Raw genomic sequence first — 12859 nt, forward strand, 5'->3', positions numbered from 1 at the left:
ACGCAAGTATTAAAAGAAACGTATGCGGTTTCCATGTTTGATGATGTTTAACTCAATAGCAACCCAGAATGTATTGTGAGCCGAAACACAAGACCAATTTCCCTGGTGCAGACAACATGCAATGTTACGAGCTGTATTTATCTACTGCACAGCAGTGCATGGATTGAAACACATAGCAGAGGATTGCACTGGGACTAAACTTCCGAAGTGCATCATTTTTTAAAAAAGTAGGATTCCCCTTCGAGATAAAATGTTCGTATTAGTGCAACAGCATCTGTTAATGTGTATTGCTAGTTTTCCAGCAGCTGCTTTTAGTCTTTTTTAAAATTGGCCATATTCAGATTCCGGCTCATTTTCACATAATGGAATAGATGAATGGTCTTCACTCTTAGCAGTTTACTGCCCACTCTTTAGTTTTGTGTTAACTTCCATTCTATATGTTAACAGATTCTCTAATATGGTACAAATTCATCTCTTCCCCAATCATATCAATGTTTTCAGTCTAATAACAAACTTAGCGTACTGAATATGACAGTAAGGAAGGCAAGAAAGAGTCAGCACATCTGGGATTATAGTGAACATATGGTTAACATTCCTTCAGGTAATATAGTAAATGAAACACCTCAAACTCATTAATACATTTCCTTAAAAGCCTTTCAATTTGACATTACTGCTGCAGCATCCCAAAGTGTTAATTTCACAGGGTAGAGAATATTCTGGAAAAAGCAGCATGCACTATTTTTCCAATAATAAAAAACTGTCCCTTCCTGTCACATCTTGGATTTTATTTCCCTTTTAAGCCTCCTGTCACAAATCGGAACCAAACCTGACAGTTGTAATAGGAGAAATCTGTATTGCAAAAATATAATGGTAGGAATCAGCAGATAAAACCTAGAAAGCCACATATTACTGCTTGAAAGAGAAATTATAATAATAATGATACTAATAGTAAGTTATGAGCTTCAACTGAAATGGCAAGGCTCACAATATCAAAGCTGGTTAAGTGCATTGTACCCGTGAGCCTCTTTCAGTTCATCATATAATCAGAACCCTTTGAATGTGCCACAAATCCTGAAGACACTTACAGAAATATTGAACTTTCTGTTTGTATTATACTACCATACTGGCACTATGAAGTGAGGATGGAAGGGCTGTTACTGTGCAAGGGGGACGGAGAGAGATAGAGGAAGAAGAATAGCAATGCTGTGTGAGATAGAAGGGCTTGCATGTGTGTGTGTGGATGTGTGTATGCAGGGGGGAGGGGAAGAGACAAGCGCTAATATTGTGGGATAGAGAAAGCAAAATCATAAAGAGTTAAAAAAATTATAAATACCAAAATCAATAAGAGAGCAAAGGGTGTTTGGATTTTGAGATACAATCTTTTTGTGCTCCAAGAAACCGCTAACAATGGCTTTAAAAGATGCTATGAAATTGCTTATATTTTATGCCAGGAGCATCTGAAACCCAGTCATCTCCCAGGGGTCTGATCATTCCATTTTCTACAGATATCCAACATCAAGTTCAAACATAAGCATCCTTGCCTTCCACGGTCCCTATGGAATTGGATTTGAACCCAAGTTCTAGAGGTGAAAGGTCAATAACTGCATGCTAGCATTGTTATTCCACTTTCCCAAACAAAACCACCATCCAATCTGTTTCTTTAGATGTTTAACTTTTTAAAATTATTATCTCATTGAAAATAGAAACAAAATAATTATGCAAGCCATCATGTACACGTGTTACACGTGTTCCTCTAGTATAGTTAGATCCTTATTCAATACTTGTTGGTGTGTTTAGGACTAAAAGACACCTGGTTTGCTGGTGCGTTTCCCCCTCACACCAAAAGAATAACCACTGTTCACAAACTTTATATTCATACACAGAGAGCATCATAGCCCTATGAGGTGACTTTTGCATTTGCAGAGAGGGAAGCAGGCCATTTGGCCCAACTACTCCATGACGTGATTACAAGCTTTTCTTCACCAAAAGTTATAAAAAAATTGTGTTCTTCAGTTTATAAAGAAGACGCTATGAATTTAGAAATAGCCTATGTTGACTTGCACATCTTTAACAATGCTTTAACATTTAGCACTTTGAATTATCATAGAATGCTGTGTTACCAGCCATGCATCCCCTTCCTATGGCAGGCTTGAAAACTACACCAAGTTGTCTACACCAAGAGTGCCTAGAATTATTGCCTGGTCCGAAAGGCCCTGGTTAATTCTCCCAAAAAGAATCTCATTGTGAAGAATCCAGAGATGACTCAGTGCTGGTAATGTAAATATATATCACAATGTTAGTAAAGTGTCCTAAACTCAGCTGAATTCTATTCCAAAAGAAAAGAAGCAAAGCTTTGTCCGAGCCATAACTGCAGTTGTTCTAACTACAGTAGCTTGGTGTACAGCTATGCCACAAATTGCTTAGCAGGGTAATTATAATCCTTAGGAAGGATAGGTAGCTAAAAGCCTGGTTTGTTCCTAGCTAGAATAGTTAGTACAGCTGCACATGCTGACAGGCACAAGCAGTGGCAGCAAAACTGCGGGTTGGGAGTGGGGGTGGGGGGCAAGGGGGAGGGGAGTGGTTGGGGTGCAGCTTTGGAAATGCTACTTACGTCGACAGCCCTTGTGCCAATAATATCCCGGCAGGCACTCATCACACTTAGCCCCTGTTGTTCCCTTCTTACAATCACAAACTCCTGTGCCATTACAACGATCATGGACTGAGCCAAAGGGGTTACATTTACAGTCTGCAGAAACAAGACAACACATACACTGCATAGCTATTCCAAATATAACATGTCTACAAAGCCCAATGCATAACTTTTTCTGGATCTAGTAAAGGATGCCTGTCTCCTGAAATTTACACTGTTTCAATAATAAAGCATCATCTTTTAAAAATTATATTAAGCACTTGTCACCGTCCATTTTATTTGCCTTCATGAATTTTAAAGAACATTTTTAGGATAAAATTAAATATTTTATTGCAATATCTTGTGCAAATTTGCTCTATGGTTAAATAATTTGGTGCATTTTCTCATTGAAAGAGCAATCTGAGATTGAATCAATGTTTTAGAAACACACATCGCAGTGAGGTTGATTTGGGTTAATCCAACATTGAATGTTAAAACACAAAAAATAAATGTTTTTAAACAGTTTAGTGGCATCCATGCAGCTTAACGTCACTGCTTAAAAGCAACATTAAATTATTGCCAATAGCTTTTCTTGTTTCTTTACAACTGTAAAAATTGCTTGTGTTACATCATTATTTGACATTTAAAGAGTTCACTAAACTAAGTTCCATCTTACCAAGTTATTAATTAAACTCTGTTATATACAATAGTTAATCTCTGTAATACACATAAATTAAATCCATATTAGACTAGAACAGTTATAGCACGGATGAATTAAAGAGAAGAGGAAAGCAATTTAAAAAAAAACATTTCATCCTAAGGCCGGTCCATTTTAAACACAATTAATTATCACAGTTTAACAAATTAAATAATCTTTTTTCTTATTATTCTTTATGCTGCAATAAAATAGATTAGACTCTCCAGAACAATTAATATGTAATCATGTAGTCTCAAATGTTTCCAGCATGCTTTCAATAATACAATCCGCAATTTAAAGTTCAAAGCCTGTTTTACATTGCATTTATGAGCCAGAATTGAATTTTCATTCAGTATTTTGTTAATTGTTCATATTAAATAGTGCTAAGAATTTTGTAAACCGAGACCAGCAACTTTACTCTTTGCACAAGATGGTATCCGATCCTTAGTAAGACAGAAAAACAACAATTATACGATTAGATTGATTTGATATATTCCATTCTCAATATATTTGGTTAGATTTGTATATAATTTAAAACCTTTATTCTCCGTGTGGTTAGTAAAAGATTCCAAGATAAAATTGTTGGACAAATATAACAGGACATGGCTGGATTTGTAACTAGGAGGCCTGATCTCAATTCCAATCTGCTTTGACATTTGTAGTCATGATTCCTTGTTGGAGGAGAAGTGTGGGGGTTGAGGGTACGTGGTACAGCCCTGCCAGACTCTTCTGGCTCTTTCAGGCAAGAGAGTAGATAACTGTTCCAGAGTTTCTGTGATCCCTGGGTAAACCTCTTGATGGCTCAGTTATGAGCTACATTGATGTGCAGACACCTCCAATTGGAAGCAGTCCATTCTCTTGATGAAGACGAACAGCAGGAATGGGGAGGAGGAACGTCGTTGTGATAAAATAGATACATTAAACTATGTTAAATTAAAATCATTTTGTTTTCTTAAAGGTTGTTACATACAGAGATAAGGAAGAACGGGTGCTTTCTCAATTTTTGACCTTCAGATCTCGAGAATCCAAATTTGATCGGGATGGAGTGCAACAAGCTGTAGTTTCACGATGCTCAATATGTTTTATATTGCTGAAAAGTTTTATTGAGTGCTGGTTTTCGGTATATTTGTTGTAAAGTTAAAGTATACCTGGGATATACTCTGTACCATTTGGAATAGACTGGATTCATCGGTTCAGTTATAAGGGGGGGTACCAGAAATAAGTAAGACTAAGTAAAAGGAAAAATACTATGAACTGAGATACAAGATCAGGTCTAATTAAAAGAGAAGGAATAGAAACAGAGGAATATGACCAGTTCAGATAGAATGCAGAAAATGTGGGAATAGGATATATGAATGAGACTGAGTTGTAGCAAACAAAAGGATGATGATGGCAAAATTAAGAGAAAGAGAAGCAAGGGTGAGGCAAACAAGAATACAGGAATAAAAAGGTCCAAATCTTGTGTAACAAGGAGAGAATGCAAAGGAAAAAGAATCAAGACCAATGTAACATTAAGAGAAAGGGACGAAAGAGAAAGCAAAACAGAGTAGTGGGAATGGAGAAAGGAACAAAAGATTAGTGTCGAACTAAATTAGCAAGATGTGGGGTAGAGCAAGAGGGGGAAGTGAAGAAGTGACAGATTGAAGAGGAGAGTGGAAAACATATAATAAAGGTGAGATGGAAGCAGAATCAGAGACTATTCACAAGGGTTTAGATTAATTCAGACTTCAGAAAAAGGCATTGAAATTCACATTATTTAAATCTGAATCCTGTATAGAAGCCCAAGGGAAATAGATGCCCAAAGCACTCACTATTTACCATCAGTAAAGCAGCACCTTAGTTGAACAATTCTCCAGCACAACTGTGAGTGAAATGGATGCCTTGGAAGGATAATCCTTTGAACTATGATACTTCCGCTGAATAGTCACCGGGGCCACGGTATCAGATAGAATAAATGCACACAGCATAAAATAACTAGCTAAAAGAAATATAAAAATACACCTACCTGTCAGTTACTTGTTCCCAATCACTGACACATGAAGCCAGGGATGAAAGATGCAGTGCCATACTATGACAGATTTGTGCCAATATGGCATCATGCATTCACAGTATGACAAAGGTCAGCAAAATGGGTGTTCACACAGCAACATTTTCCTAATGGGGCAGATCACTTAAACTCCCTCATTGGAACTTGGAAGAAGAAAGTCTTGGACGGCTTAATTAATTCTTAAAATTCAATTCATGACACCTCAAGAGTCATCAAAGAGTAAGGGGAAGAGACGGTGGAGGGGGTCACATTGTGACATTAAATTATTTAGGGCAGTTCAAACAAAAGCTAAGCTTTACTGGTGCCAGTCCAGGTGAGAAGCAAGGACGGGGCTGATAAAGGTATAGATAAAAGGTTATGACTTTGGTGATATGGCACTTAAAATGGGAAAATCCCATTATAATTGCACATTTCCAAAGTAACAATACTTAATTACAAGCTTCAAGCATTTAGGAAACTATGTATTAGCCCATCATCCGAAACAGGGTATGAATAACATTAGGTAAGTCAGCACTGAGGTGAGATGGAGGAATCTCTTGGGAGGTTTGACAAGCTGTGATAAAACTGTTTTGATTGGAATAACACATCACTTCTTGTATCACTATAATATGTGGTATATACATCAAATATTACAGGCTGCCCTTTCACATCAATTAAAGTGGAATTTGAATTATTGCTTTTTATTAAAAATATATATAATGTATTCTTATAGCAAATAGAATCCTTATTTATTTTAATATTTGGGTGTTTGCACAGTCTAACTGATACAATTTCAAAACTTTTGCATTTGTATTATATAAGGCATTATTCCTCAAGTGAGAAAGCGAGGGCTTCTGTGCTGTACATTTAATACTACAAAATAAAGAGTTCAGGTTAATTACTCTGACTCTAGTTTGGACCAGTGTAAAATGAAGGTTTTCAAAATCTAACCCAAGTTTTAACAATTTTCAAACATTCTTCAAGACAGGGTGGGCTAAAACGCAGTATGAAACTATACAAACCAGGAGATCATAAAAAAATACCTACTGGAATTTATGGCCATGGTAACCAAGAATTGGTTGATGCCAACAGGTCTTGGACTTGTAACTGGAGGTAAATTTGAGAACTTGCTTAGGACTGAAGTGGGTGATTGGGCCTGGTGGGCAGGTCCAGTTGATATTCTTGTGTAACTGTTGGCTTCTTTTGGCTGTACCTCCAATCCTACATTGTTTATGAGATTTATGTTATCAAGCATTTCCCCTAATATTTCAGTACATAATCCTCCTTATCGGCAAACCATGAATATTCATAGAGATAATGTATTACAAAAGGACAATGAAGGAACATTCACGCGCAGTGTCTATGTTAATACATTTGCCCAGTTCCAATGATTTCTGGGGTGCGGGTTGCACATTAATAGATCTCCACTTTTATGTAAGGACTAGTAATAGGACTGTTAATAAAGTGGACATGCTAACGCAGCACTCAATACTTGGAAGAGCAACCTAGGGGGAGCCTAAGAAAATAACCCACCAAATAAGAAATCACTGAAGGAGAAATCCACATTACTTATGTGGATGATGAACAGCTGCACATTTACTTGCCTGACTTGCATCGACCTGTTTTAGTCCACAGTGATGATAATAGGTATGAATAAAGCAACATTTCTTAAAACAATGTATGGCGGCTTGTACAGTAATAAATATTAAATATTTGTATAACAATGTACTTAATATTCTCTGTTAAACCTGAAAAATTAAAAAAAAAACTAGCGTTCCATGAATAGATTTAAATGTAATCTGTGGAAACCAAATTAGGTTCCTGTAAAATGACTTTATCGACTGATTTAAATCACGTTCAGAAAATGACATCAAAAGTTACTTATTAAAATGATGTCATGTTGTCAAAAATGGACAAATGTAAAAAGTTTGAATTCCCCCCGATTGTTGATTGTTGATAGCTGAAAATCTTTTCTTTCATCTGGGCAAGATGCCATAGTACTGCACATTTCGTAGAGGAGATAGCGAGTCAATTTAAGTAAGCAAATCACACACAAGGGAATGGAAACGGAAATGTACTCTGCACTATGTTAACAAAAGCTTCATTCCTAGAATCAAATTTTTACAAGAAATATCACAAAATGGAATGTGCTTAAAATGTTTTGCTTTTGACTAAAAAGTACAATTGTGACATACAGGCAATATCTGACACCGAGGCTATACTTGCATTTTAACAGAATTCTTTAGGAATCTCTATTTTATGAGATCTGGTATTTTACAATCTCTTGAAGAGCAATGGGGTATCAGTGATAGGCTCTGTACTGTTCACAAGACCTGAATGCAATTTGCAGTAGAACACACATGGAGTGCAATTACTGTATTATTCTTTGATGAAACAATATTTGTCCACATCCGTGTCCATTTCAAGTATGCTGCGATACGAAAGAAAACGGGTTCAATGTAATGTTAAACTGTTTAGTGGTGCGGCAGGTGGGCAGAAATAAGAATGTCACAAAGAACATTCTTACAGACAATATGGGAAAAGCAAATGTTAGAACTGATCTCTTGGATACCATCTTGTTGCAAAGGTGAATGGCACAAAACATACAGTAATCAACAATGGCTCATGACTGACAGAATGCTAATGTGTTTGTATGCCAGTCAGAATACAAACAGCATACATTCTCTGAATTAACTAATTCCTGAAACATGAAGACGGGATGCAATGATTCTAAAGGTCCATTTTGGAGCTGCTCATTTGACCATCAATTTAATATGGGTGAAACCATGGGTGACCTTTGTTTTCAAACTAGTAAGATCAGCACTTTCATATCCAATTAAAATATATGCCTGGGTGCTCATTTCTATAGTTTTGCCATTGTAAAATACTGAATTACAATACAATTCATAATATAGTTTAAATTTATACAGCGTCTTCCGTGCCAAGAGGACATCTCAAGCTTTTAAATTAAAAAAGCATTCAATTAAAAATTTAATTAAAATTGAATTATTGCAAAGAGTAGCTTTATTGATTATTACATGATTTGGATTGATTTGGTTTCTCTGATATTTCTGAGATTCAGATTTGCCTAATTAGTACACTTTCCTGTGTTCTGCTGCTTTCCCTGCACCATCACCACCTGTGGAGTTAGTATATTGATGCTCATCTGTCTCCTGCAGAGGCTAGACAGATGTTCCTTGAGAAAAACTCAAACACTTTGAATAGTTGAAGCTTTTAATTGAGACCTTCAGCCCTTATGTGCAGTTAAAATTTAAAATATATAGTCTTCCAGATGTTAGATTGAACTATTTATTCAGCATAGGCAGAACACCTTTCTAAACTGCCAGCCCTTGCGTTTCTTCGACAAAGGTATTCTAACCTTTGTTAGTGCAGTTAGCTAGTTAAATCATAAAATGGAATGACTCTTGCAGTGTTGTTCTGCAGTGGACACTATGCATCATAGCAGAATGAAGAGGAGGTGAACCTCAGCAGGTAGTGCAGCTTGTGAAGGTAATTGGAACATGAATAATTGCTTCTTCCACTGAGTCAGCTGAAGCAGCATCCACTGCCAACTATGGCAAGAGGAGAGAAAACGTTTCTCCTAATAGGTAGAATCATCAAATAAGTTGTTTGTTAATGGTGCTCAGGCGCCATTCGCCTCTCTAGAGGGCTTTTAAGGAAGAAGCTCTGTGAGCACTTGAAGTTGATGTGTGTCTTCCTCCAGTCGCAGTAAATAAGCAGAACTGGAGACAAAAATGAATGAGTTGTCCTCAGGATTACGAGGCATGCCTGGATACTTAAAGCGAGGCTGTTTTCCTGAACAAATATTTGGCATCTCCTTTTCAGGGGGGAGGGAGAAGAAAGAAAGGCCAAAAGCACCTGTACATCATTTTCATCACAATGAAACCATGTACATGGAAGCAGAGAATAGGTTTCAATGTGACCTACATCGTTGCATTTTATGTATTTATCCCAAAAGGAGAAAGGTTTGATAACTGTTTCTTTCATAAAGCTGAATTTTTGAAAATATATATATAATATGTACTGAGATGTTAAGGCTAAATCTACGGCTGATTCTTATGGCAACAAAATCTGACTCCACGTTCTCCAGAGGAAGTGATGAAACTGATACCTCACGTGTGAAGGAATTTGACTTTCGTAAATACAAGAATGCATGAAAATATTATTATTAGATGCTAACAAAATCAAATGCTAATAGTAAATGCAGAGAACATAGATAGGATAGATTATTGAAGAGCGATATCAAATGGGATGGGGAGCCTTGTAGCAGAATGGGATTCGATTGGCTCATGTGGAGAGCAATATCAGTGCATACCTGATAAGGTGAATGCCCTGTTCCTGTACTGTAATATTTTGAACCAAGAATGCACAATTAGAATAGCCATTGTATAGCTTTCACAAGGGACTCTTTTGTGAATTCCAAATACTTTTTCTGCCTCCCATAGTTGCCAATCATATTAACACAACAGATGCATGGGTTACATTAAAAAAAAACATATTGTAGGGTTTAATTTGCAGGTCGGGTTAACCATCTGCAAAAACATGTAGGATCTTTCATGCTGTAACAAAACAATGAAAAGGATTTCAGGTGATTCTGTTTTCACTATATGATTCATGGAAAATGCTGCGTGAAGGGCCAAGGCCCATAAATGCAGGGCATTAAGACTGAATAAAATAGGAGAGAAGGAAAAATAAATCATAAAATTGTAGTTGGGTAAAACCAAGCTTGGGATTCACATATGTCTGTCATATAAACTAACTCTTGCCTCTCTTCAGGAGTAACTGACTGTCATTTTGATAATCCCAAAAGAGAAGTTTAAGTATTAAATTCAGGAGCTGTCACAGGCCAACTGCTACTTATTGTCAAGTGAGTAATGGGGCTAGTATGAATACTTAGCTGCCCGACTCCACAGAAAGACAATATAATTAAATAACTTGCCAAATCCACCGTTTATTGCTAAACAGGAGAAAGAAAGAGAAAAAAAATCTTGTGACTTCAATTGTACACAGAAGCCTGGAGCAGATGTTTTACTTTAAAGCACATTAAAATACCAGGTTAATAGTGATGGAGGAAGGGTAAACTAGTTCTCCAGTATTGTCGTTGTTCTACCCACCACATAATGCTATATCAATTGATCCAAAGGGATTTAACAAAATATCTGTTCTATAACATATAGGCAGCTGAAAACTACCTGACTGAACATTGTTGCCTATTCAATTTATGCATCATTTTGGTAACTTTGAAACTATCCATTTCTAACATCTTTTCCCTAACTTTCTAGGGTCTGGGAATGCATCTGCAAATGGCAGAGGGTTTCATGACTCATCTTCACAGCCCCTACCTTTTATGCAGTCTTCTTGTAAGCATTTGTGCTTTGGAAGAGAATTTCAATAGTAAGGATATAGACCCTGGTTCTAATTTTAGGTGTGTGGACATACACTTCATATGACAGCATTTTCATCATTCCAATTAACTGACTACCAATGTAGTTGGCAGTTTAAATCATTGCATCCCAGAGATTTTAATTTGACATTAGCAAGCTGCAACTAGAGTCCTGCAGTGATACATTTCAAGCAGCTAACCTATAGCTAGTATAAGTCTAGCCCAACTTGTCTAGCCGGATGGAAAGCAGCCTAGCCAGTGATAGGGGTGAGCAAAAATAATTCATTCCCTTTTAACCTAGAATATGCACTCTTCTGTGTAACTTTGGGTAAATAGTGTTCATTGCTATTTTGGTACAACGTCAGGATTAATTTACAGCATATAAGAGTACTATGTGTGCAATAAATTCGACACATGTCAGGTTTCTAATTCAGGACAACTCACCCTTAAAAAAGACAAAGCTTTGCTCGCAAGCTCCTTTTAAAAGGAAGTGAAAATGTGAACATTTTTGCTCAGTCCTAGCAGTATTTCTTTTTCTTTTTGGTGGAATCAAAAGTGCAAAGGCACAAAGTAATAGCCAATATTATAACAAAAGAACTGACCTATGCAAACATTCTCATCGTCCAGCTCTGCGGAAGCATTTCTGTGGTAGCCGAGCCTGCATAACTGACAGTGATGGCCTCTAGTGTTGTGTTTACAGCTCACACAAATGACTGTGGTTAGCAGTTCGATGTAACTGCACCGTTTCGAGTGGCCGAAGCATTCGCAGTCTTGCAAGGAAGAACAAAAATGTATACAGAATGTATACAGTTGCAAATTTAGAGCAGATTGCATGCGTTTACTAATAAAGTATGGAAAGGAAATGGCTGAATGGGAGGGAGGTACAAACACATTAGCAATGAAATATAAAACATTAAAACGTGTGGTTTGATATGTTTGCTTGCATTGGCATCAGGCAGATGACAATGGATGGATCTCAGTCGTGGAACAATGGAAACTGAATTAAACTGCATTGATTTCTTCAGCCAGGAAGTGCATATTTGAAAAGTAGATTTGCCTTTCAAGTAGTTTGTGAATTTTCTGCTTTGATTTACGGATAAGATGACATTGCACATTCTACACCACATCTTGCCACCCTGTACCTATATAATATGTCAGTTAGAGTTAAAAGGAAAATTAAAGAATACACAATTGGGCAACATTTCTGACTCAGAACTAATTCCGGTCCAGATTATAATATCAAATTGAATTGGCCGAACTCTTAGCAAAATCTTTATAAAATAATAAATGTGCAGTACTGCATGTCACATACAAGATACTGGATTTTGCTGGTATTTTAATCTGACGTCACCACCTATTTAAAATGAGCCTAATATTGTATATGGCAACAGATATGTAGAGAAGTGCAGGTGAGACAAGTCACTCTATAGGATATTGCATGTACTCCTCACTCCTACTCAGGGTTACAGAATTTGTAATTGAATTCAGGTAATAGTGCAAGCATGGCTGGGATTTTTTTTTAAATCCAGGTTTAACAACAGTTTCTGTTTTATCTGATATTGTTTAATGCGAAAGTTTGTACCACTGATTGTTTACCAGGTAATATTTTATACAGAACAGAGACTGTTACCTTGCATTCATTCTTATGTACACAACACCTTAGCTCTTCCCTAAAATTAAATGTGTTGCTAAAGTTACACATCAAAATGGGCAAGATTTTCATACATCACTGTGCCAGATTAGCCCCTTTGCAATTTTCTAAATAGACCTATGTTTTTGATTGTGCAACATCTGGAAACACACTGGCCTGTAAATTGTTAATACTGAACATCACAAAAGGGAATTAGAAATGTCTACCAAGCCATTGAATGTTCTGAATAAATCACAGCAAAGTTATCTTGTTTTTGTGTGTGTGTGTGTGTTTCATTTCCGTGCCCAAACTGCTGCAGCAGTTCTTAAAAGGTGAAATTCCAGAATATTAAATTTGCTGTTCTCTGCAGTGTATCTGATAAACTATTCATCCTGTTTAACCCCGGGGCTCGCTGACTGAAATGGCTCCATTTCCACAGGTTTTTACTTCAAAATAGTTCAAACAGGTAATTT

General features: G+C 36.7%; 1 protein-coding gene across 3 annotated transcripts in view; it reads right to left on the minus strand.

Annotated features, from left to right (window-relative positions):
• Positions 1–12859, minus strand: part of ntng1a (netrin g1a) — a 125638-nt gene that overhangs the window by 12258 nt on the left and 100521 nt on the right. Inside the window, exons 6-7 of one of the 3 annotated variants that reach the window (XM_007887295.1) lie at positions 11359–11526; positions 2612–2746 (exon numbers count right to left, since the gene is read on the minus strand). The exons of 1 other annotated variant lie outside the window; for it this stretch is intronic. In XM_007887295.1, the coding sequence (XP_007885486.1) occupies positions 2612–2746; positions 11359–11526 (303 nt within the window). The remainder of the gene's footprint in view (positions 1–2611; positions 2747–11358; positions 11527–12859) is intronic. One more of the 3 variants, XM_007887294.2, reaches the window with a different exon arrangement.

The sequence above is a fragment of the Callorhinchus milii genome, unplaced genomic scaffold, assembly GCF_018977255.1.
Source record: "Callorhinchus milii isolate IMCB2004 unplaced genomic scaffold, IMCB_Cmil_1.0 Scaffold5, whole genome shotgun sequence".
Lineage (NCBI taxonomy): Eukaryota > Metazoa > Chordata > Chondrichthyes > Chimaeriformes > Callorhinchidae > Callorhinchus > Callorhinchus milii.